The sequence below is a fragment of the Oryctolagus cuniculus genome, chromosome 4 (assembly GCF_051225735.1).
Source record: "Oryctolagus cuniculus isolate XC-2025 breed Fujian yellow rabbit chromosome 4, ASM5122573v1, whole genome shotgun sequence".
In the NCBI taxonomy this organism is placed as follows: domain Eukaryota; kingdom Metazoa; phylum Chordata; class Mammalia; order Lagomorpha; family Leporidae; genus Oryctolagus; species Oryctolagus cuniculus.
In genome coordinates this window covers 2,402,299-2,427,376 of record NC_142870.1, presented here as the reverse complement: position 1 = coordinate 2,427,376, position 25,078 = coordinate 2,402,299, and the positions used below count along the sequence as shown (strand labels likewise).

At 67.6% G+C, this 25,078-nt stretch overlaps 1 protein-coding gene across 1 annotated transcript; it reads left to right on the top strand.

The window, feature by feature from the left end:
• Positions 1-765: 765 nt before the first annotated feature.
• On the top strand, positions 766-23,461 carry PDXK (pyridoxal kinase). The gene is made up of 11 exons (XM_002723825.6): positions 766-1,002; positions 10,593-10,647; positions 12,040-12,144; positions 12,367-12,450; positions 13,510-13,556; positions 15,384-15,469; positions 16,089-16,134; positions 17,862-17,973; positions 18,370-18,506; positions 19,549-19,615; positions 19,693-23,461. Exons 1-11 carry the CDS (start codon positions 916-918, stop codon positions 19,803-19,805), a joined length of 939 nt encoding a protein of 312 aa, XP_002723871.1. The 5' UTR covers positions 766-915; the 3' UTR covers positions 19,806-23,461.
• Positions 23,462-25,078: the final 1,617 nt, after the last annotated feature.

The window sequence follows — 25,078 nt, the reverse complement described above, 5'->3', positions numbered from 1 at the left end:
AGCTCTCAGAAGCTGGGAAGGGCAGAGGACGGCGCCCCTGCAGCAGGGTTCCTGGGCTCTTACCCAGCAAAGAGGGTCACCCCTCTGTCCCCCCAGCTTCTCCCCCTCAATGTCCCCAAATGTTAGGTGTGCAAAGTGCCGGCACATGGCTCAGTAGGGCGGGTTACTGTCCATCAAGGATTAACTGTCGCTAATTACAAGGTGCTTCCTCTTGGAATTCTGGACCCCAGGCTATGCCGGCCTCTGTCTCCCAGGAGCAGGAATGCCGCTGCCTCAGGCCACCGACCCCAGAAGCCATCCCCCACCTCCAGGTGGCCGCTCTGGGGTTGGGGCCCAGTCCGTCAGGGCAGGGCTCCTGAGTGGGGGAATGGGCCCCACCAGGCCAGGTTTTGAGCACGGAGACCCGGCAGAGGTGGCAGAGCACGTGGTCCAGCCCTGGACACCGATGGCCTCCTCAGGTCCTCGAGTCTGAAGGCGCCTGTGCGGAGGGCAGGTCGGCGCGCAGTGCTCTGCCCGCACCGGGCACTGCAGGTGCAGCAGGACCGGGGAGGGCGGACCTGGGGCCACGAGCCCTTCGCGCGGCCCGAGGCTGGGTGGCCGGGTGGGCGGACGGCCAGCTCAGCGACTGCACGGGCGCAGGTGCAATCCAGGCGGCCGCCCCGCGCCAGGGCCGCCCACGCCGCACCGGCTCCGCCTTCGTCGCCCGACCCCCGGCAGGGCGGGGCTTGCGCGGAGCCCCCGCCCCCGGCCCGCCCTCCGCGCCGCGCGGGACTCGCGGGCTCCGAGCCGCTCGCGAGGTCAGAGGGAGGCGGCGGCGCGTCCGGGCTAGCGCCTGCGCCGAGTGGGCCGCGCGCCGGAGCGGGGAGCCGGGAGCGGGGAGCCGGGGGCCGGGCCGCCCGCCTCGGCCCCGCCGGCATGGAGGCGGAGTGCCGGGTGCTCTCCATCCAGAGCCACGTCGTCCGCGGCTACGTGGGTAACCGGGCGGCCACGTTCCCGCTGCAGGTACGCGCTCGCCCCGCCGCCGGGCTTACGTAACCGGCGCGGCCCCAGACCCGAATTCGGCGGTGCGGAGCTGGCCGGCCGGCGGTCTGCGAGCCCAGTGACCTTGGCCGTGCCGCAGCGAGTCCGGAGCCCGGGGCGGGGGTGCGCCTCCCTCTCGGGGGAGGGGGTGTCTGCAGGGTGCGGGCGGTGCGCCCTGAGGCTGGGCCCGTCCCGGGGCCGGGGTGGGGTGCGCAGGTGCGGGGAGTCCCGGTGCACGCGCTGTGGCGCACTCGGCGGAAGGCGAGAAGATACCGCGCGACCCCGGGGCCCGGCCAGCCGAGCTGGCGGCGGGAGGCGGGTGTTTGCGTGCTCACCTGCGGGGTCTGCGGGGAGGAAGGTCAGGGACAGCGCGGCCGCGGTGCCCACACAGGTCAGAGGAGGGCCACGCGGGCAGAAGCCCACTGCCGGCGCTGGCTCTGAGGAGGAGCCCAAGACTGTGCCCCTCGGCTCTGGAATGCCTCAGCCGGGCCTCCAGGGCTGCCTCCCGTGTCCCTGCTGCTGTCTGTGTGGCCCAGCCGGATGGCTCGCCCAGCTCACCCCACTGTCGCCTGCCGGCAGGGGCACCCACTGCTTCCTGGTTGGAGTGGAGTGGGCCCTTGGGGAGATGGAGAGGGCCTGGGTGCCGTGGGTGTCGCGCTGGGCGACAGGCAGAACCAGGGTGGATGGAGGGTGGCTGGGAGGGCCCGGTCTGAGCAGGGGGAGGTATGGTGAGTCCCAGGGCCCTGCCGTGCCCTCCAATCCCTGTGCTGTGTCCTACAGGACACTGAAGGCTCTCTCTCGGGCAAACACCGGCCTCAGTGTGTGGGCTGGTGTGGGAGGAAGGGGGGGGCGGATGTCAGAGCGCTGTGTCCCAGTGGGACCCTGAGGGCTGGCCCCGGGTGGAAAGGTGTGAGGGTTTAAGTCCAGAGAGGAGGCAGTGGCTGAACCCTGGCCCCCTGGGAGGCCAGCAATGCCTCATCTGGTCTCATGCGGCTAGCAGGGGGCAGACCATGCCTGGGGCTGTCCAGGTGCACCCAGCACACAGCCAGGCCCTCCCCTCACCATGGCTGCCCCAGACCCTTAGCTTGTGGGAGAGGGGAGGTGCCTGGGTAGCTGGGTTTCGTGGTCCTAGAAGGGGGACCCCAGTTGGGAACACAGGTGCAGTCCCTAAGCAGAGGCAGCTGGGGACGGTGGGCCAGCTGCTGGGGTGGCAGGGACAGCCCCAGCGTGCAGGGCCTGCAGGATGCCCTCCGTGCTGGCCGTCCTCCCCGCACCTGCTGCTCGCTCTCTTCCCTGGGTTCGCCCCGGGCCCACCACCCACGTCCGTGTTCCTGAACTCCCACAGGGAGGACCTGTCTGGTCTTCTGGTTTCTCCAGGGAGGGGCTCCTCCCAGGGGCCCCCTGGGGAGGTGCCTCTCGGGGATGCCACTGCTGTTCTTGCCTGCAGTCTCACCTGTGGGCTCCATGGGGTCCCGGGTGGCTCCTGGCTCCCAGGCTTGCACAGCGTTGGTGAGCACTGGGTGGTCCAGGGGTAGGCAGAGCCTGGGGAGGGGCTTCGGCAGCATGCCAGGGCGGGGGAGCATCCCCTGGGGTCCAGAGCTGCGCTCGGGGGCACAAGGGGTGCACATTCTTCACTATAATCAACAGCCTACGGCTCGGGACACCACAGCCTCACCCGTGGCCGAGCATGAAGGAAGGAGACGTAGAATCGGGGAAACGTGGGCCGTGGCCGGGCCGCTCTGGGAGGTGCTGCAGAACACTTGGGGTGCGGCACCCAGCCGGGAGCTGGAGAGGCTGCCCTGGGCACGCGGCTGGCTGACGCCCCTGTCCTGCAGCTCTGGCTGAGGTTTCCAAGTCCTCCCAAGCCAGGCGCCGTCCCTGTTTGCGGGCAGGTGCCGCGCGGCCAGGCTGCAAGCGTGGTGCAGGTTGTGCCGCCGTGCGACTGGGTGCAACACTGTAGGAGAGAGAGCAGGACCTTGCCCCTGCTTTGCGACTTTGCTTCTGGGCCCGGGGCCAAGGTACATTAAAGCGGCCGAGAGGAACGCGCTCATGTGGTCAGTGCCGGCAGGGGATGGAGTATCCGGGCTGGCGGAGCACAGAGCAGGCTCCGCCTGCCCCGTCCCCGCCTCACGTCCCCGCCTCACCTGGGATAACCGGGATAAGCGGGCTGGGGGATGTCTCCTGCTGCGCTGGCCTTGGATTGTGGGCGGGGAGGAAGTGGAAGGGCTGAAGTCCAGGGCGGCTGTTGCCTGCTGCTGCCTCAAGTCAGGCCGCGCTGGGTCGGGCCAGGTTGGGGGGGAGACTGGGTCGGGTCGGGCCAGGTTGGGAGGGAGGTTTGTTGGTTCCGATGCTGGGTTGGCTGCTCCTGCCCATGGCTCCCTGAGTCGGCCGAGGCTGCCATGCCAGGCGGCTTGAAGGGGCAGAGTGGATGCTCTGCTGCTCTGGGGGCTGGACGTGAGGACATCAGGCGTGAGCAGGGCCCTGTCCCCTCCCAGACAGCCCCAGGCCTGCCGTGGTGGTGGCTGCATCCGCGTGGTCTTCTCCCCCGTCCCCCTGCTCCTTAGAACGACACTCGTCGTGGGTCTCAGGCCAAGGTGGGCTTAACTTGCTCTCATCTGCAAAGACCCCTGCTTTGTGCACAGCCCTGTCCCCAGGCCTCGACAGATGACCAGAGGGCGGGGGCGGGTGTCCACCGGAGCAGGAGCCTGCTGCCCAGCATGGGTTCAGGATTTAATTAAAGGCCCGGCTGGTGACCTCGGGCCGTCCTTGGAGGGGGCAGGTAGCACAGGCTGGGCCGGGGCCGGGTCTGTGCCTCCCTCCGTGCTGCGCCTGCGAGGCCGGCGGCCGCCCTGCCGGGACCTTCAGGGGGTGCAAACAGTGGGCTCTGTGCTCGCCGCGGTGACATCCACGTCCTTTACGTGCCGGTGCCTGGGGCAGCTGCCATCGCCGGGCACTGCCACCTGGACACGTGGCGTCCGTGCCGGGTGTGTCCCCACAGCTCTGGTGTGGTGAGAAGGGTGTCGGACATGAAACTGTCTGACTGGGGGCTTCAGCCCACCCCAGCAGCCCCTGCTGGCACCCCCCCCACCACAGGGGGGCCACTGTGCCCACCCCAGCAGCCCCTGCTGGCACCCCCCCACACCACAGGGGGGCCGCTGTGCCCACCCCAGCAGCCCCTGCTGGCACCCCCCACCGCAGGGGGGCCGCTGTGCCCACCCCAGCAGCCCCTGCTGGCGCCCCCCGACACCGCCTGTGACTCTGCAGGCACCTGGAGGTACAGTCCCCTCAGGTCATTAAGCTCGGGATTGTGGCGGTCAGTGTGGACGTTCAGCCCCACCCCAAAGACCGCCTACTGTGCAAGAAAACAGAGTCCCAGGGCCAGCGCTTGGTGGGAAGGCCCTGCAGACCTCGCAGGAGGGGGCTCCGTGCCGGGGCCGTGGGAGCCCTGCTGGGGCGGGAAGGCCCCCTCGGCAGCGCCCACGCCTGACGTGAGCGCTGGGCTGGTGCGTGGCAGGTGAGGGGGAGGCGTCTCCCAGCAGCTCCCTTGCTTGTGCCTCTCCGTGTTCCACGTGAAGCGGGTCTGGGTCACCAAGCCTCCGAGGCCCGGCACCGAGGCCAGCTGACCACGGCCAGCCCCTGAGAGCTGCTGGAGGTCGGGCTGAGACCCCTCCCCTAGGGCGGCGCTGCCCGGCGTCCACGGCTGCTGTGCACGGCCCCTGAGCAAGGCTGGGGTGGAGGAGCTGCACGGGGAAGTCCCGGAGCTTTCCCACGCCTGCTGCTCCTGGAGGAGGGAGGGGAGGAGTCACCGTGACACGCGTGGGCTGGCGATGCAGCCACGAAGCTGAGTGTGGCACTCGGCACTGCCCTGTGCATGGCCTTGGCACGCGTGGGGCCGCGGGATGCAGAGCCCTCCCTGGTGCACAGCTGCGCTAAGCGGGGCGGTCGCCAGCTGTCCCTCCTGGGGTGCAGCCATGTGTCCGCTCCTAGGCAGGGTGCAGCTGCCGGCTGTAGCCCTCCAGGGCGCAGTAGCTCGAGGGAGCCCCCTGCTTTGGGCAGGCCGTGAACCTGCACGGTCATGGGGCTGTGCTGGTAACTCAGTCGCCGGGTCTGCCGCAGCAGCCACAGGGAGCCGTGACCGTCTGTCCGTCAAGCTCGTGGGCAGCGCCAGCTAGTAGGAGTGGCTTTGCCAGCGGCTTTGACTAGAGCTGGCACTCACTCGAGACTCAAAGGCACGGGCCCCAGACCCCAAAGGGTGCTGTGTGGAGGCCGAGAAGTCGGGGTTTCGGCAGATCGCGGTCACCGTTATTCCCAGGGGTGCGTGCCAAGACCCCCCCCCGGACGTCTGAAACCGTGCGTGGAACCAGGGCCCTGTGGTGTGCACCTGCCGCCAAGCTTGGCGTGTGAGTGCGGCACGCAGACCGCGCAGCACCGGGTGTGTTCCAGGACGGCGCTTGCTGTCCTGAACCAGTGCAGGCAAACCTCAGTGCCTTTGGAACATGTGGGCGGCACACTGGATGGCGGCTGCTGCCCTCTAGGTGGGGTAGGGGTGGAGCTGAGGGGGCTGAGAGGCGTCAGCAGCGGCCGCCGTTGTGCAGCTGGTTAAGCCGCCACCTGCAGTGCCGGCATCCCATGGTGAGTGCCGGTACGAGTACTGCTGACCCAGCTCCTGCTGTGGCCTGGGAAAGCAGTGGAAGATGGCCCAGTCCTGGGGGCCCTGCACCCACGTGGGAGACCCAGGTGGAGCTCCTGGCATCCACCTGGCCCAGCCCTGGCTCTTTCGGCCATTTGGGGAGTGAACTACCAGGTAGAGGGTCTCCCTCTGTACTCTGCCTTTGGAATCAGTCAATCAAGCAAAGAAGGAGGGAGCTGTGGCCCAGCGTGGAGTTCCCGGAGTGGCAGGAATAAGGCTGTGGGGGCGGGGGTGGGGGTGTTGGGCCATGGCAGAGGACAGGGCTTGAGGCCTGGGCTTTATCTGTGGGCAGTGGCGAAGCCTTGAGGGCTACGGTTGGGGGTAGGGAGTGTGTTGGGGCAGCTGAGGGAGGATGGTGGCACAGGTCTCTTGGGACAGTTGTGGGAGTCGGGCCACCGTGGCCGTTACCGGGGATGGAACCCTGGAGGGAATTCAGGACCAGCCCTTGGCTGTGTGTGGGGTGGGCCAGGGGCCAGGCTGTCGGCCACAAGGGCAGAGCAGGCAGGGCCAGCCAACCCGGTGACCTGTCCCCTCGCTTGTCTCTGGCCACGCTGGTCACTGCTCTTTCACGATAAGTCCTGCTTACCCTTCCCCCGTGGACTGTCCTCGGAGTGACGGGAGGCAGCTCCGCTGTGTCGCCTGCCGCTGGTGCACGGAGCGGGCGGAGAGGCTCACGCGTGTGGGTGGCAGCCGTGCGCAGGAGGCCGGCGAGGAGCTGGGTTGGGACGTTTGCGTTCGCTGTGCTGTGACCCGCAGGACTCGGTGTTTCATGGTGGCCGTACGGCAGCACAGCTGCATACCTTGTCATGGCCCCTCGCCCCTCGTTTGTCTCAGGCTCACTGGGACCCCAGGCACAGCTGCAGGTGGTCATCACCTGGACCCTGGCACAGCCGCAGGGGGGTGTCACCTGGACATGGGCACAGCCACAGGGGGGTGTCACCAGAACCCTGGCACAGCCACAGGGGGGTGTCACCTGGACATGGGCACAGCTGCAGGGGGGTGTCAGCAGGACACGGGCACAGCTGCGGGGGGGTTGTCACCAGGACACTGGCACAGCTGCGGGGGGGGGTCACCAGGACACCGGCACAGCTGTGGGGGGGGGTCACCAGGACACCGGCACAGCTGCGGGGGGGGTGTCAGCAGGACACGGGCACAGCTGCGGGGGGGGGTCACCAGGGTACAGGCACAGCTGCGGGGGGGGGTGTCACCAGGACACGGGCACAGCTGCAGGGGGGGTGTCACCAGGACACTGGCACAGCTGCGGGGGGGTGTCACCAGGACACTGGCACAGCTGCGGGGGGGTGTCACCAGGACACCGGCACAGCTGTGGGGGGGTGTCACCAGGACACGGGCACAGCTGCAGGGGGTTGTCAGCAGGACACGGGCACAGCTGCAGGGGGGTGTCAGCAGGACACGGGCACAGCTGTGGGGGGGGTGTCACCAGGACACTGGCACAGCTGTGGGGGGGGGTCACCAGGGTACAGGCACAGCCCTTGTGTCTCCTGGAAGTCCAGTTTCACCCACACCTAGAGGGGGCCGGGCGGGGAGGGAACCCCTGGGAGTCCTGGGAAGTGTGCTCCCCACCAGGGCCCGTGGGCTGTTACAGGTGCAGGGCCGACCGGCGCCCTCCCCAGGTGGCCCAGGGTGGGGCTCACGGGCGCCTGCTCTGTTCCCCTTGGCCTGGAAGGTGGAGGCCTGGGGGCCAGGACGCAGCTCTGCCCGGCTGTTCCCCGCAGTGGTCTGTGCTCAGGATGAGAACCCGGCTCTTTCTGACGTGTCTGGCGGGGGTGGGGGGACCTGTTCTTGTCATGCATTTACTCATCTGGGGGGGCAGAGGGAGATGGGTGAGCACACGCCTCTCTGCTGGCTCACCCCCCAGTGCCCGGCTCGGGACGTGGCGGGGAGTCTGGGTGGCAGGGACCCAAGCACCTGAGCCGTCCCCGCTGCCTCCCGGCTGTGCATCAGCCGGAAGCTGCTCCGACTGGGGCGCCCATGGGTGTCTTGTCCGCAGCCTAGCCTCTGCCGGGGTGAAGCCGAGTGCAGGGAGCCCGGCCCTTCCTCCCCTGTCCTCCCTGCCTCTCCCTGGCGGGGAGCCACAGCCCTGCAGGAAAGCGGTTTCCAGGGCCACAGCCCCAGCACCCGGAGGGCGGCACCGGGCCCCGTCTCGGAGCCCCCAGTGTTGGCTTCTCTCGGGCCCGGCTGAGGTTTGATGGGAAACGTCCCGGGTGGCACGGATGCCGACTGACGAGCCGGAGGTGCCGGCCCAGGGCCCGGCTGCTCACGTGCGCGTGCCGGCTCCGGGGGTTAATTATCCGCACGTGCGGGTGGGGGCGCCGCGGGCCCTGGCGGGATTCTCGGGATTCGCGCGTCAATGGCTCAGATCTGCTGCCTCGGGTGATTAGAATTTTGCGGGATTTGCAATCGGTCCTGCGAGCTCTGAGCTCTGTCTCGGGAGGCGGCGTGGGGCAGGCCCGCGCGTGTGCCCGGGCTGGGTTCAGCTTTGTTCCTAAGACTGCTCCTTCCTGTCTCACCGCTTCCGCAGTCACGCTGGCATGGAAATGCCGGAAAGATCTGGCAAACACGGGCCCTAAACGCACAGCTCGCTGAGCCCACAAAGCCCACGCTGCCCTACAGGAACAGAAAGTGACCGCCCCGGGTGGGGGTGGGGCGGTGGCGGGTGGTGGTTGCGCCAGGGCAGAGGGAAAGGGGCCTTGGGGAGTTGGTGCTGAGGGGAGGTGAGGACGAGGGGAGGTGAGGACGGAGCAGGGTAGCCGCAGGCGCTCTGGCTTTCTGGGCTCTGTGTCTGTCCCTGCCCTTCCCCCCTGTGTCTGTGTCTGCCCCCCACCTGCTCCGGGAGGGTCTGCAGGCGGGCACCTACTTCCAACCTGTGTTCCCTCTGAAGGTGCTGGGTGTCAGCCGGGGCTCCCGGCCTCCGTCCCCTCCTGTGGCCTCTCCCTGTCGGTCCTGTGTCGTGGGGTTTGGTGGAGGATGCCACACCTGCCTGCAGCTCCAGGCAGCTGACCCGGGGCGCTGGTGCCCGTGTCTCTGGCTGCTTGGGGCCCGTTGGTGACAGTCTCTAGATCAGCAGGGACGCGCCAGTCACGCGGGGCCGCAGCCCCAGCCTTCTGACGGTGGCGTCCGGCCTCACTGCTGGCTGTGCCGCCTTTGCTCAGGGCCACAGCCGTGGACGTGAACTTGAGGCCATGCATCTGCGGCCTGGCCGGCCATGGGGAGGTGATGGGGAGACTCGGGGACAGTGGGGAGAAGCACAGGGGCCACCTCGTGGAATGGAGAGTGGGAGAACGAGGGGAGCCCTCCTGGCTGTCACGCTGGCCCTGGGTACCGGGCAGAGGTGGCCATCAGGGCCAGGCTGCTTCAGGAAGGGTGGCGGGAGGCCGGGGGACTGCACCTGACGGACGGCACAGCAGGCCGGAGACGGCTCGGTCAGCGGGGACCTTGGCTGTGCAGATGTGGCCGGTTCAAGCCCTCCAGAGGGGCGTGGCTTCCCAGCCCACTGGAGCCAGAACCCCTGCACAGAACAACCCCCCCCCACACACACACACCGCCAAGAGGTGGGGCCAAGGTCACCTCAGCCCCCAGCATGCGTCAGCGCCAACTACAGCACAGCTCCATGTGCCTCCAGAGTCAGGACCAAGTGCACGTCCAGACGGTTTGTGGTTGGTGGTTGGGCTCCGTGAATAGGGTCCCACCCCCGACCATGCTGTGTTCATGTGGGGTGGGGTCTGCCAGCAGGTGCCGGGGCCATTTTACGTGGCAGAACCCTGGTAATCCCCTCCCCCTGCTTTGCTTCCTGTGCCCCTGCTGGGCATGGGCCTGGACCAGCGGCCTCTGCCCCATGCTGGGCGATTCCTCGTGCGGCTGGAATGTGGTTACCGACACACAGAGGGAGAGACAGAGGGAGCTCTTCCATCCGTTGGGTCACTCCCCAGATGGCCACAACAGTCAGAGCTGCGCTGATCCGAAGCCAGGAGCCAGGAGCTTCCTCCAGGTCTCCCACGTGGGTGCAGGGCCCAAGGCCTTGGCCATCTTCCACTGCTTCCCTAGGCCACAGCAGGGACCTGGATCTGGGACACAAACCAGCGCCCGTATGGGATGCTGGCGCTGCAGGTGGAGGCGTGGCCCACTATGCCACAGCGCCGGCCCCAGGAAGGAGCTCCGGAGTGGACGTGCAGCCTAGCAGCCACGCCGCCCACATCCCAGCGGAATGCCCGGGCTCCAGCCCCCAAATTTGGCTTCTTGCCGACGCACACCCTGGGAGGCAGTGGTGACGACGCTCAAGTCCTTGGGTTCCTGCCCCAACGTGGGAGCCCTGGGTTAAGTGCCTGGGGGGTCATTCTGTGTCTCCATCTCTCTACCTCACAAATAAAAATGCGTGAATAAATAAAGCTTTCAGCGTGGTGGTGACTAAGTTGGTGGTGGATGGCTTCACATTTCTTCAATGGACAGCCTTAGTCCTTACTCGCTGTGAATGAGTGGCTGAATTCTGCAGCTCCTGCTGGCTGGGGAGCCCTGCCCCAGCCTCCCTGTGGTCCTGAGAAGCCCTGGGCGCCCCGACGGCTCCAGGGGAGCCCCCCACCCCCACCCAGAGCAGCTGGTGGCGTTCACGTGCAACCTGGGTGTCGCCTTCTCTCTCCCCAGCTGCCGTGGGAGCCGGGGGCCTGGGTTTCCGGGGTGATCCTGAGCTGAGCGGGCTGGGAGGGCTCTCGGATTGCTGCTCGGTGTTTCCTAAATAAAGGACCGGGGGGCCCTGGCAGGCACCGCTGCTCCCCACACAGCGACGCTTGGGCCACGGTGGTGCACCCGCTGTGGGGTCGCGGGCGGGGACCTGGCGTGCGTTCTCACACCTCCTCTGCTCTCACAGGTTCTGGGGTTTGAGATCGATGCTGTGAACTCTGTGCAGTTTTCAAACCACACAGGTGAGGCATCGGCTGTTGTCGTGGAGCTGAACGTGGGTGGGAGACCTGGCCCTGTGGCGCGCGGAAGCCACGCTGCTGTGGGTGGGTGAGGGACAGAGCCCCGGGGTGCGGGCAGGCGCTGAGAATGTTCTGGAACCCTGGGTTCTTGCGGTGTGAGGTCTTTGTAGCTGGCTTCTCGCACTCGCTCGTCTCCGTGCTGGACCGCGTCTGGTGTGTCCGTGCGCCGGCTGGTGGACACTTCAGCCCTGCCCTGGGTGCTGGCCCTTTTCGATTCTGCCCAGTGTGCTCCGAGGCATTGACGGTTGCGCCTGACTCCCCCAGCCGGGGGTTTTCACTGGGGGCCGGCACAGATGCCATCCGAAACTACAGGATCCAGAAGGGCCACCACGTGCCCACGAGCCACGTGTGTGCAGGGCCACGCCGAGTGGTTCTGGGTTTGGGGGCAGAGGCAGCCTCGGCACGGGTCTTTCCCTGTCCGGGCTCCTGGGGTTTAGCTCCGCAGTCCTGGGAGCAGGCAGCTGCTGTAGGGGCAGAGACCCCAGTGAGAGGGCTGGGGACAGCGTCCGGCAGTGCCTGGAAGGGGCGGCCCACCGCCCACGGTGGCCCTCCTGACCCAGGTGCCCCAGTAAAGTGGGAAGCTCCATCAGTGTCTCTGTGGCCAGTTCACCGTCCAAGTGTGTGTCACACGGTGTCCTACAGAACACCCGTGTGGATTCTGCTGCCCTGAGACCACGGCCGTCCCCGGAGCGGCTTTTGGCCGTGGTCATCGGCACGTGTCTGGGGCGGGATTCTGTAATGGCTGCTGAGAAAGCTAGGGGGTCCCTTCTCGTGCACCATCCAGCCCTCTGGCCTCCCCTGGCCTGCATGGCGCCGGCGTGGGACTCAGGGAGCTTGTGTCTGAGCCGGCTCTGGGACCCGGCGTGTGCCCGCAGTGCACACTTCAGAGGGGTCCCGCGTTCTAGGGGTGCAGCACCCCTCGCTGTAGGACTTCCGGGTCGGTGACGTGCGGGGCAGCCACAGACAGGGAGCTGCATTGCAGGAGGGGTCCCCGGAGGCTGGCGGTCCCGGGGTGCACACAGAGCAGGGCTCAAGAGGGATGGGGGCCGGGGGGAACGTGGACCCCTGCCATGGCCCGAGGGCTCAGGTGACAGTGACTCCTGGTTGTGGAGGGCTGGGAGTGTGTGCAGTGCAGGCCGGGGAGCAAGAACTGGGCCTGGCGTGCCGATGTGTGTGCCTGGGGTGTCCTGCCCAGTGTCCCCGGGGGTGTAGGTCCAGCATGCCCCATGTCTGTCACATTGAGGGGCTCCGGGCTCCTGCACAGATAGGTGCGGGATAGGGGGAGGGTCCCTGGGAGAGGGCTGCCCACTGCGTCCTCAGCCGTCCACTCTGCAGGCTACGCCCACTGGAAGGGCCAGGTGCTGACGTCCGACGAGCTGCACGAGCTGTACGAAGGCCTGAGGCTGAACAGCGTGAACCAGTACGACTACGTGCTCACGGGTGAGGCCGGCGGGCCGCCTCGGGAGGGCCCCGGGTGGGAAGGGGCGCTGGGTCTCACTGTGGGGTTCCTGGCCAGAGAAACCGGAATCCGTGTTTCTATTGCGGTTAAAATGACGGCTCATGATGGAAGATGCCGACAAGCAGGGCTGTCGGGGACCCCTTGGACTCCCCGGCCGCGGGAGTGGGGTGCAGGCGGGGCCTGACCGGCTGTCCCTCCCCAAGGTTACACAAGGGACAAGTCCTTCCTGGCCATGGTGGTGGACATCGTGCAGGAGCTGAAGCGGCAGAACCCCAGGCTCGTGTACGGTGGGTGCCGACCTGCCGCCCCGAGTGGCCGGGCCCTGGGGAGGGGCTCGCCGCCTGCCCGCTCAGCTCTGCCTCTGATGGGCACCGTGCAGGGCGCGGGCAGGCAGAGAGGAAGGGGGCCAGGTGTACAGGCCTGGGTGGTGGGGTGCAGGGCTCAGGTCTGTGTTGCAGACTTCCCTGCGGTCTGCCCGTCACCGCACCAGGACCCATGCAGACTGGCTGAGGCCTGTCCCTGGTGTCCGTCCCCCAGGTGTGCGTGGTGGGCCCCAGCCTCGCTGGCTTTGCCCGTACCATGAACGGTTCCCAGGGGAGCGGACAGGGGGCGGGAAGGGACAGCTGTCACTCAAGAAGCCGCAGGTGATCCTAAATCAGACAGGAGCCCCCCACGGAGGTTCCCCTGGGGCCGTGGCCTCCCCAGGCCGTGCTCGGGGTAGAAGAGAGATCAGTTCACTTTGCTCCTGGCAGGCCTGTGCTCCGTGCGTGACTGCTCATGGCGGGCATCCCGTGAGCCTTCTGGAGCCCGCGTGGGGGGTGCAGGCGTTGTGATGCCCCCTCGCTCCCAGGAGCGTGGCTGTGAGTTAATGAGAGAACAGTCTAGAAAATACCAGGTGCCGGGGACGTGGAGAAATCGTGCTCGGAGGGAGCGCCTGCGCCAAGCCCAGTGCCAGTCCTCAGAGCCCCAGACACATCCTGCCTGCCGCGGGGGAGCAGCCCCGGTGTCCCCGGGCAGAGGAGTGGACACAGCTAGACGCATGCCCGAGAGAATTACTTGGCCTTAAAGGGGACATCTGGTGAACCCAGAAAACCTTACACTGAGAGAGAAGCCAGGCCCTGACGGACAGACTTGGGGAGAGGGGTCCCCCCGACAGGCAGGCGGCCGAGTGCAGGTGCCGGGCTGGGGAACGAGGGGTCAGTGTTTGGGGGAAGAAGACGGCTCTGGCGGTGGACGGTGGGGCGCAGGCAGTGCCTGAGCCGTGACTTGCGGGACGTTAGAGAGCAAGGGGAAGCGGGGAGGTGGTCGCTCTGCTGACCGGTGCCCGTGTCCCCGTGTCCCCGCAGTGTGTGACCCGGTCATGGGCGACAAGTGGAGTGGCGAAGGCTCCATGGTGAGTACTTCCTGTGCGTTTCGAGTGAGCTCTTCCAGGGAGACAGAGGGAGGTGGCACGGGGCGGGGCTGCTGTCCACTGACCCCAGCCGTGGACGCCCGCGTGGGCGTGTGCCGTGCCACAGGGTGGCGTTCTGTTTTTTGACATTTTCCCCCAGATCATTCAAGAACATGCACATCGCTCTTAGCTCATGCCCTATACAAAAACGGGCAGGGGGCTGTCTCCGGGTGGCCCCAGTGAGGTGGGTGAGGTGGCAGTCCACAGGGAGGGGCCGGCATAGCCCCCTGCTGGTGCGCCTGGGAAGGCAGCAGAGGTCGGCCCAAGTGCTGGAGCCCCTGCACCCACATGGGAGACCTGGAAGGAGCTCCTGGCTCCTGGCTTCCGCCTGGCCCAGCCCTGGCTGTTGCTGCCATTTAGGGAGTGAACCAGCAGATGGAGGACAGCTCACTCTCGCTCGCTCTCTCTGCCTTTCAAATAAATCTTCAAAGAGAGAGAGAGGTGAGAACCATCCCATTGCCGTTATAGAAGCCTACAGTTGGATTTATTTATTGACTTAGTTTTTTTGCAAGGCAGAGAAATCTCCCAGCTCCTGGTTCACTCCCCAGTTTGCCTGCAGCAGCCGGGGCTGGGCCAGGCGGAAGCCAGGAGCTGGGCAGGCTGTCTGGGTCTCCCACGGGGGCGGCAGGGGTGCGAGTGCTTGAGCCGTCGGCGTGCGCGTCCGCAGGAAGCTGGACTCCGGAGCAGAGCGGCGACTCGACCCCAGGTGCCCCAGCCTGGAGGCCGACTCTCAGCCGCCAGACCCGCGTCCCCCGTAGCAGGATGCAGAGGGCCGGCGCGGACGCCGTCCCACCCGCAGGTGTCTGCCTGCCCAGCTCAGCGCCCAGGCAGTGTGTGTGGTGCACACCCGGTTGACGGCATTGAGTTTGCCCATCTGCTGGTGTCCACGCTGGCCCTGGCCACGTCCAGGCTGCTGCCCTCCCTGCCCCCTTGGCCAGCACCTGTGGTCCCTGGCCTGCCCCATGCGGGTCTTTCCGTCCCCGTTCTCCCGTGCCTGTGTTCTGGAAGGTTCTGTGCACCAGGCGCCTCCCTCCCCGTCCGGCGTGCTGCTCCAGGCAGCGAGCTCCGCTGACCCCAGGCGAGGCTCGCGGAGCTGAGCCCCCGGCCCAGTTCAGTGCGGCTTCAGGCTCTGTCCTCGACGTGACCCGGTTCGTTTTCCTTGTCGGCCGAGACCGGCATGGACGCGAACAGTTCACGGCTTAGGTTTAGGCAGGCGGTGGGCCCACATCTCACACCTCGAAGGGCCTCTCTCTGATGTCCTGGTCACCGTCCTTGGTGCTCCCAGCTTGGGCTGGGCAGCGGGCACCACGTGGGCCCCTCGGCTGCCCGGACCACCATGCACGCAGGGACATCTGCGTGGGGCCTCGTACCCCAGAGTTCACGGAGCAGACTGAGCCCGAGTGGCTGGGAGATGTCCCAGGCTGCCTCGGGCGAGGGGTTCTCGTGAGAGATCCAGTAGCTGAAGGCAGGCGTCCCCCCCACCCCGGGAGCCACCGGGGCCCCTCGCCGCCCCTCCCCCCACTTTGTGCCCTGGTCATCATAGGAGCACCGGGCACTCAGCCTCATCCCCTCCTCATCCTGTGATGCCGGGGCCAGACCCCTCTCCGTCCCTGCCCCGAGCGCGGAGCTGAGGTTCCCGGCTCTGGTTCCCTTGACCGGCACTGCCGAGCGCTGTGCGTGTCACCCATCCACAGCGGCGGTGCCGGTGTCCCCAGGGCCAGTGCCCCACAGGTGTGGGCGTCAGCACCTGCTCTGTCCCTCTGTCCTCAGTACGTGCCGGAGGACCTGCTGCCCGTGTACAGAGACCAGGTGGTGCCCGTGGCTGACATCATCACCCCCAACCAGTTTGAGGCCGAGTGAGTACCACCGGCGCTGAAGCAGGCTTGCTCGGGGCCCTGCTCGGGGTGTGGCCCGGCCTGGCCCCAGGGGGCTCCCCAGGGGGAGGGGAGCAGGTCGCCCCAAGGCTGCCCGACCCCGGCTCCCCGTGTTCCCGAGCAGCTAGGCAGGGACGGGGCTGGTGAGTGGGCGCCCCGGCTCTCTCCCACACCAGCATCAAGTTTCCAGGCCTGTCTCTGGCTGTCAGGCCCCCCTGACCTGTGACCCCGCGCTCACAGTCGGGTGGGGCTCCTGGGGGTCCCAGGCCTCTCCCCTGAGGACTGCGCCATGGCGGGCCCGGGGGAGGTGTTCCCTGCCCTCGGTGTGCCCACAGCATCAGCTCTGGGACTGTGGCCCATGGGCCCTCGCCTCGTCACGGGCCAGTGTGACCGTGCCTGGGCCCCTGAGCCCTGTGGTGAGCGTGTCTGTAGCCTCGTGTCCTGACCCGTCACGCGGCCACCCACATGGCCCGACCATGCCAGGCTGATTCCCGTGGGGAGGAGGGCCTCAGCCCAGCCCCGGGGCTTTGTGGGGGCCGCCCGGCGCAGGCGTCTCAAGGCTCTGCGCCCCTGTCTGTCCGTCTGTCTGTCCGTCTCCCAGGTTGCTGAGTGGCAGGAAGATCCGCAGCCAGGAGGAAGCCTTGGAGGTGAGGAGCCCTCGGAGGCGATCTGGGAAGGGTACGCAGGCAGCGCCGGCTCCGTGCTTCGTCGGCTGCATTGGGGCCGGCGTTGTCAGCTCCCCGCGGGCTGAGGTCTCTGCCGGCCAGCGTCCACGGTCCCCCTGCCAGGCACCACGGGCTGGCTCCCTCCCAGGAGAGGGTCCCCCCGGCCTCGCTGGCCAGCAGCCCCTGGGGGCCCTGTCGTGGACGTGTCGCTCCCCTCCCGGGCTGTGCCACTGCGTGGACGCCTGTCCCGTCTCCTGGTGAGGACACCCAGGTGCAGGCCTGGGGCCCCCACTTCTCCACGACAGCCTCCGCCTGTCACACCCGTGTGGCACCGGGCTAGCCCGGCAGTCGCCCCATGCGTGGGCCCCTCCTGTCCACACGGGTGCCTCGCACCCGTCTACACTTCTGCTCAGAGACCAGCAGGGGCGGGGCCCATAGCCACGTGTGTCTCCACGGGCAGCGAGGGGCGGCTCACCTGCCCTGGCCACTGATCCTCCAGCCAACTCCAGGGGGTGTCCTGCTGCCCAGCCTGAGGCCCACGCTCAGAGCCACAGATGTGCACTGCGTGGGCACCGAGTGTGTGCCGGTGCCGTGGAGTCTCCTCTGGCCACCAGCGAGCAGCTAAAAACATGCGTGCCGGTCAGACCCGCAGGAGCCGCGGGGGGCCGTGAAGTGTGTGCATGTGCTGTGTGTGTGCCTGTGGGGGGGGGGCGTTAGACCTGCAGGAGCTGAGGGGGTGTGGTGTGCCTGTGTGTGTGTGTGTGTGTGTGTGTGTGGCGGGGGGTGTTAGACCTGCAGGAGCTGAGGGGGGTGTGGTGTGCCTGTGTGTGTGTGTGTGTGTGTGTGTGTGGGTTCACGTGGGGGGGGGGCGTTAGACCTGTAGGAGCTGAGGGGGTGTGGTGTGCCTGTGTGGGTGTGTGGGTGTGTGTGTGGGTGGGTTCACGTGTGTGTGGGGGGGCGTTAGACCTGTAGGAGCCATGGGGGGGTGTGGTTTGTATGCGTGTGCCTGTGTGTGTTCCTGTGTGGTGGAGGTATTAGACAGGCTGCAGAAGCCCCCAGAGGCATGGGGGGAGGGGGGTCAGGGGTGGGACAGCTGCACCTCCCCAGCCTATGCTTGGCCTTGGCACCCGGGGTGTGATCACGGAGTGCTGCCCGGAGGAGGCTACACAGTGAGGACAGGAGCTTCCGCCTGAGTCGTAGAAAAGCCAGCCAAGGCCAGAGTCTCCCTGCTGTGGGGCGTGGCCCGTCCCTGAGAACAGGAGACCCCACCCTGGTCACCCTGGGGTGAGCCACTCAGCCTGAGTGTGTGTGTGCAGTGCAAGGCGGCACTGGGCCCAGGGCTCTGGCCCAGGGTGGGCGTGGTTCTCGGGTTGCAGCCCCATCGTCCCCATGTCCTGACGCCCAGCCCAGGCAGAGCTCTGGCCCCGAGGCAGGGCTGGGCCGGGTCCTGCTGATCCCCCCACTCCGGGAGCCCGAGGCAGGGCTGGGCCAGGTCCTCCTGGTCCCCCACTCCCGGAGCCCCGAGGCTGGGCTGGGCCAGGTCCTCCTGGTCCCCCACTCCCGGAGCCCCGAGGCTGGGCTGGGCCGGGTCCTCCTGGTGCTCCCCGAGCCCCGAGGCAGGGCTGGGCCGGGTCCTCCTGGTGCTCCCGGAGCCCCAAGGCAGGGCTGGTGAGGGAGCAGCTGCCGCTGACGCGCCGGTGCCGCCACAGGTGATGGACGTGCTACACTCCATGGGCCCCGACACCGTGGTCATCACCAGCTCCGACCTGCCCTCCCCGCGGGGCAGCGACTACCTGATGGCGCTCGGCAGCCAGCGGATACGTGAGTGCGCCCCGGCCCTGCCCGGCCCCCGAGGACGGCCGGGGCTCACGGGGGAAACCAAGGCCTCGCTCTGCAAGTAGTTAGCTTCTGAGCTCGGTCAGCAGGAGGCCGCCCGGCTTCCTCGGGGCTTGGTTTCTGCAGTGTTGGGGTGGGGGAGGGCGGTCCTCTGGGGACCAGCGGGTCCATGCTGAGCCCACCACCCGGTGCCCCCAGGGCCATCCTGACCGTGGCCCTCCAAGGTTCCACTCTCACGTTCCGCCCGAGGACTGGGCAGTCGCTGGGGTGGGGGAGGGGTCGAGGGCCCCCAGCCTTGTCCATGGGGTCCTGCCTGCCGCTGTGAGGACGGACAGGGCCGGGGCTGGGGTCCCAGGGGTCGGGCTTGTCTTCTGCCCTCAGGGGGGCCTGACGGCTCCTGCGTGACCCAGCGCATCCGGGTGGACATGCATAGGGTGGACGCCGTCTTCGTGGGCACTGGGGACCTCTTTGCTGCCATGCTGCTGGCCTGGACGCACAAGCACCCCGATAACCTCAAGGTCAGCCCCGTGCCTGCTGCCGCCATGCCTTGCGGGGAGTTGGTCAGGGTGGTCAGAGACGGAGGAAGAGGATACGGGCTCAGCCAAGAGGGCGGGGCTCCAGGGCCCCGGGGTGCTCACTGCTGATTGCTGCCCTGCCCCTTGTTTGGGAGGGAGGGCCGCCCAGTGCCGCGGGGCTGGGCTGTGTTTAGAAGCCACCCTGGACTCAGCCAGGCCCCCAGGAGGGAGAGCCCCGAGGCCGGTGGACCAGTGCCAGGGAGAAGCCGATAGGTGCACCGGGCTGCCGATTCTGGGTGACCAGGTGCTGGTTCCAGAGAGCAGCACGGCCTGGGCGCCCCCAGTGGCAGCCAGAAGCCTCGCTTTGGGGTCTGAGAGGCAGGGTCACCGGGTGAGGGCGGCCCGGTCTCAGCTTGGGGGCCGTGTACGTGGGCCGTGTCTCCTCTGTGTGTGCACTCGCACGGAGACCGGGCTGCTGCGTGGAGCCGAGCACTCCAGTGTCCCCTGCTCTGGTGAACTGGGGTGGGCGGCCCCTCCTCCCACAGGCCAGCCCGCTGCAGACCGAGTCCAGGCCTGGGATGTGGGGCCCCTCCTGGGGTGGGGGGTGGGTCTGGCCCCCGCCACTTGGTGGCGGCAGTGGGAGCCGCTTTGGTCAGGATAGTGGACACGAGCCAGCAGCCGCCCATCTGGGTTTAGCCGGTCCAGGGCTGGGGGTCTGGGCTGTAGCCCCCGCCGAGCCCCCAGCCTTTAGGCAGTGAGTGATGATGGCGAGTTTCAGGCCGGAGTCCTTTCCCCTACAGATTCTTTGTAACAAATCCGCCCCAGGAACTGGTTAGGCACCTGCTGTGTGCCAGGTGACGAGGCCAGAGGCCACGGGTCCCTCCCAGAGCGAGCGTCTGCCTACCTTCCCTGGGACCCCCGCAGTGGGCTTGTCCTGGGGCCACTGGCCGGCCCAGGCTGGCTCAGAGCACAAGCAGGGGAGGGGCCGGGCGGCGGTGGGCAGCGTCTGGGCTGAGCGGCTGGGGTTGGGGTCTCGTCCCCGCAGATGGCCTGTGAGAAGACGGTGTCGGCCATGCAGCACGTGCTACAAAGGACCATCCAGTGCGCACAAGGTACCCCCTGCAGGAACTCGGGCCCCGCCCCTCCGCTGACCCCGCCCCTCCGCTGACCCCGCCCTTGTCCCCCGCAGCCCAGGCTGGGGAGGGTCGGAAGCCCAGCCCGGCCCAGCTGGAGCTGAGGATGGTGCAGAGCAAGCGGGACATCGAGGACCCCGAGATCGTCGTGCAGGCCACGGTCCTGTGAGGCCGCGCCCGCCGTGGCGCGCAGTGTCGGCGTCCCCGGGCCCGAGACTTGTGTTGTTGTCCCTCGTAACCGGCCTCGATCGTGACACGTGCCAGCCCTGCTTCGTACGACACAGCAGTCACAGCCACCCGGGATGGATTGGGAGGCCCCGCTCCCCTCCGCCGAGGCTCGGGCCCCCTGGGAGAGCGGCTCCGTCCCTCTGCCTGGGGGCGTGGCCGGGGGAGCGGCCCGCTGCCCGCGTGCTTGCGCTGGGCCGCTGGCTGCCACCAGATTCCCCGTGCCCCCTGGGCTGGCGCCTCTGGGCGTCGAAGGCCCCGCCCATCTCGCCTGTCGTCTGGTCGTGCCCTCTTTGTCTCTGTCGAGTTCTTGTTTGTCTGCTGCTTTCCCAGGCCCCTGGGGGTCTCACGTCTCACACAGTGGTTTGACTGAAGGGAACCATTTACCGTCTGTCCAGGTGCACACAGGCACCGTGGCCACACGGACAGGGACCAGTGAGGTCTGGTGGGTCCACAGCCTCCCCGGGGGTCGGCGCCGCCTCCCGTGTGTGCCCGGGGCTCCCCCAGTGGGGGTAGCGCTGGGCCTGGGTGGCCGTGAGGGCCTGGGGAGGCAGCCATGGGTGTTCACCTTGAACACCCAGCCTGGTTAATGGTGCTGCGTGTTGGCCACTGTGTGCTGTGTGTGGAGGCAGGGACAGTGGACCGAGGGGCAGTGTCCCCACTCCTGTCCCCTCCCCGCAGCTCCGTGATCTGTGCCAGCTGCAGGCAGGGAGGTCCTTCCTAGCAAGTGACGGCACTGGCGTGGTACGGGTGGGGCAGCCCTCGGACCCCCAGATAAAGGCCGCAGCCACAGCCAGGCAGGGCCCAGGGTCTGGGGGCCCTGACCCTAGCATCCCATCCCCCAACCAGAGGTCTACATCTGGGAACCCACAGCTGGGAGAGACATGGGGAGACAGCAAGAAGTGGGGCCCCTGTGGCTCCACGAGAGCAGACTGGGGGTACCCCTGCCCCCCACTGCCAGCCCCCGCCCCACCGCCTGCACCTCTCCAGGGTGTGCAGTTCCAGGGTCTTCCAGAAGCCCACCCACCAGCAGGGCGTCCTCCTCTGTTGGCAAAGGCCCTGGAGCAGATGCTGGGGCGCCCTGAGTCCTCCCTCAGGCGCCCCAGGCCGGGCAGCTCCTCTCTGTGGCCACCCAGTGGAGCCCAGTGTGCGGGTCCCCAGGACACAGGGCTGGCTCCTTGGCGCCCAGCTGCTGGGCCCCACCAGGCCCCCCAACCAGCAGGAGGAGGGCGGCAGTGGCCAGTGCCCTGGAGGGAGGCAGCCTCCCTGGAGGGTGTGGTGAGCGCAGGGACCAGGCGGACGACACAGGGCCTTGTTGGGGAAGAGCCGCTGAGGGCGTGGCCACGGTGCCGACTTCAAAGCACAGGTATCTTTTTTTTTTTTTTTTCTAGTATCAGGATCAAGTCTAGGACTGGAACAGAAATGTCTTTGAGACGCTGAGGCTGGGGTAGGGGCTGGCGCGTGCCGAGGCCTTGCAGGACGCCTGCCTCCTCTCGGAGGTGGGGTCCCCGTGCCTTGGTTCCTCCTCCCCCCTGCGTTGCCCGTGGTGGCGCCAGGGTCGTGCCCTGCACTCCTGCAGCACAGCCGCATGTTGTCCCCTTTGGCCATACAGCCCGCGTGACCAGGAGGGCTGTGGCTGAGCCATACGAGGGGCCGGGGTGACACCCGGGTTTCTGGGAGTGGGTGGTGCCTTGGCGGCAGGCAGGACTCGTGCAGGAAGAGGATGTCGGGGCCTGGGGACCCCCATGCCCCAGGCTCGTCTCCCCGGGGAGGGCACAACCCCTCCACTGCATGTGGGCCCCAGCGACCGTGGGCACGGGTGGGCAGGGTTTCAGATGCATCTGGGATCCAGGTGACTGTTCTGTGGCTGAGTGGCGCGTGGGGGCCGCGCCTGCCTGCTACTCCCAGGTGCATAGCCGCCCAGGCTCTACTCCAGCCGTGCACGTCTTGTCCCTTGGACTGCACGTGGTCCTTTTAAAACTGCACCAGTCCCACCAGGGGGGCTGTGCCAGGGAGTCCCGGCACCAGGACTGTGAGAGGCGTGGGTGAGCACGGCGAGCGGCGGGCTGGAGCCACCCCAGGACCTGCACCCTCACAGGGCAGAGCAGGCACAGGCTGGCGCAGGCCGCCGTGGCGTGGGGAGCAGCTGGCCGGGCTCCCCGCGGCGTCCCACTGTTGGCACCTGGCTTCCTCTCTGGTAGGAGGTGAGCATGGTCTCGCCACAGCTCTGCTCCCCCTCTCCTCTAGCAGGACCAGCTGCGTGTGGGGAGGGGTCCACACTGATGCTACCCAGCGGTAGCACACGGCTGCCTGGATGGCCAGGAGTCCCCTTCCTCCCGGGGCTTCTCCCAAGCCCCCGCCTGGGCCTGGACTTGAGTGGGCAGTGTGGGTTCTGTGCGCGTGGGGCACGGGAACTTCGCTCTGAGTGCCCCCCCAGGTGGGTGTTGGGGGGAGCCACGCACGCTGCCCCGAGAGGAGGAGCTGCTGAATTTGTGTCCCGCCACCCGGCCTAGGGGCCCCCCTCCCCCCCGCCGTCTCCTCTGCAGTTCCCTGTACTAACACTCCCAGCAGAAAGACCCAAGCCTCCCTAAGCAGGGCCCTAGACCTTGATGCCAGCTGGCCTGGGCGTGGCCACAGCCCCCGGGACTCCTGGCACATGAGCTGCGGGGGAGCTGGGCGTGTGGGGTCCTTGCCGCAGGTGCAAAGGGTGCGGCACACCTGTGTCCTGGGGACAGTGTGGGTCCTGCGTCTCCAGGCTGGGTGCCAGCAAGGGTCAGCCGCCCTTGTGGGGATTTTTTTAACTGTACATCTCTGTTAGATCGTGTGCTCGGTGCCCCGCCCCGGCTCTGCAGGACAGCTGCCCGGGAGCTGCTGCTGGCCTCTCCCGCCCCAGGCTCGGGCCCCTCTGTGGTGTATGTGTCCCTGCCGACTCCGGTTCACTCTGGGTGCAGGATGTTCTAGAATGTTCTCTGTCCTTAATGTTCAAAGACATTAGTTATAAAATGAAGTCTTATAACGCAGATTCCTGCCTTCCGTGACGACGTGTGTGTGTGTGAAACAATTCAACAAGTAACTTAGACCTGACTTAGTGAATGTCTGAAAACTATATTCATGGGAAGTTGTTCTGGAGGTGTGTTCTGTTTTTTTAAATTCTGGAAGAATAAACAGGTGTTTTTGAAGTTTCCCGCTGTCTGGGCTGAGCCAGGACCCTGTCCTCAGCAGGGCGTCCGCGCTCTCCCTGGCCCCGGCCTCGCCCCTGCCCCCTCCCTCAGCTCACTGAGGGGACCCCGTCTCTGGTGGGAGCATCTTCAGGCCCTGGGGCTCCCTCCCTGGCTGGGGGACGTCACTGTCTTGAAGACGGATGGCAGGGGCAGAACCAGGTGGGTGGGCACACAGGGCCGGCCATGGGCTGGGGGTGTCATTCGGGACCTCTGCAACTTCACAGCCTGGCAGGTGTCACCCAGCGAGGGGCCGAGGCGCTGCCTGGAGCCCAGGGGCTTGCCCGGCTCCGGCAGCTCCATGCGTCTGTGTCTGTGCACGTCTGTCCTGTGCTGGTCCCGTGCCGTGTGCGATGAGCCACAAATAAATGTTTTCTGGTGACGCGTGGCCCCGTGGTTCCTCCCGCCGCCCCTTCCCCGTTAGCAGGTGTGGGAGGCTTGGAGCCGTGTCATCCACACAGCCTAGCCAAGGTCACTGCGGGGAAGAGCTGCCCGTCACGGCCCAGGTCCCCGTCCCACAGCTTCTGCGAGCCTCGGGAGTGGCGGGGGGCAGAGTGGCGGGAGAAGGGGTGGCACCTGCAGACCCCAGCCCTCCCTGTGCCTCACAGAGCTGCACTCCTGTCCTGACCCCTTCTGTGACTGGGGCCTCATCCGGGAGCGGGGTCTTCCGGGGGGCAGGTGGGTCTGGTGGGGTCCTCCTGGGGCAGGGCGGGCCCTCTTCTGTGACTGGCGGCCTGACGGGCACCTGGAGTGACGCGACCCCGAGTCAGGGTCGCTGCAGCTTCAAGGGCTGGACAAGCACGGTGCTGAATGGTGGTCTCACTAGGGCAGCCCCCCACCAAGATGATGCCTTGAGGCTTTGACAGGTGCAAACCAGGGGCGTGGCCTCACTGCCCCTTCGGCCACCATGGCAGCGGCCCATGGCGCTGTCCCCAAGACCAGCAGGGTCCACGGTTTCCTAAGTGCAGGTGACTCATTGCCAGCCCTGGACCTGCCATCGCTGGCAAAGGGATGTGGCCGCAGCTCGGCACTTCACGGCCGGCTGCTGGGCTGGCGGCGTCTGAGTGCCGGACCCCAGCCCGGGCTCTTGCCGGCGCCTCCTGGCTGAGCCCCTCCTGCCACCCCAGGGCACATCTCGTAGCCACCGGGCAGGTGGGCCAGAGGCCTGCTGGACTTGGGATCTCTGCTCCTGGTCCCCGAGGAGCCCAAAGGGCAGAGCCATGTGGGGACGTGTCTGGTGGCCCCGCCCACCGCTCCCAGGCCTGGCAGCAGCCCCCTGGGAAGAGGCTGAGCTGCACCTGTTGTCAGTCCAGCTGGCCACCCCAGCCTTGTCCAGGACGGCAGCTCTGGCCAACACACCGTTCTCCACCCTGCACGCTGCAGGTGGCGCTGCCTCTCCCCAGGCTGACGCCCTGGCCCGGCTCTGTGGTGGGCACCCTGCCCTGGCCTCGCCTGGGCTCCCCTTAGTTAACACGGCTGCACTTGATGCCGGAACGTGGGCCCCCGTGACCCCACTGCCCCCGGTCGCGACGAGGAGAGACTGGGTCTGGGTGACACTGTCCCCGGTCACCTGCTGGAGCAAGCCCCTTCTGTCCTCAGCCTGGCACAGCCTCAGGTGTGGGAAGGAGGGCAGAGGGCCAGCAGAGCACCTGTGGTCACTACTGGACACCCAGGAGCAGGACTGCTCCCGGCAGCCGCAGGACATCCCAGACGCTCACCGCCGTTGGCTCCCCAGGTCTGCCTTGCCTCTTGCACAGTTTGCATCCAATTATATATCCTCCCTCTAAGGAGATCTAATCGCATCCACGGGCCAGGCCTGCTCTGTGAAAGCCAGCAGCCGAGGGGAGGGAGGGCGGGCGGGCAGGCAGGGTGGCCCCGGCTCCTTCCCGCTGCCCCCAGCCCTCTCGGCCAGCTAAGGGCTGGGGGAGGAGTTGCTGTGGAAGGGAGCCCCAGGGGGGTCCCCACTTGGCGGGGTCAGCGCTAGGCTGGGTCTGAGTGG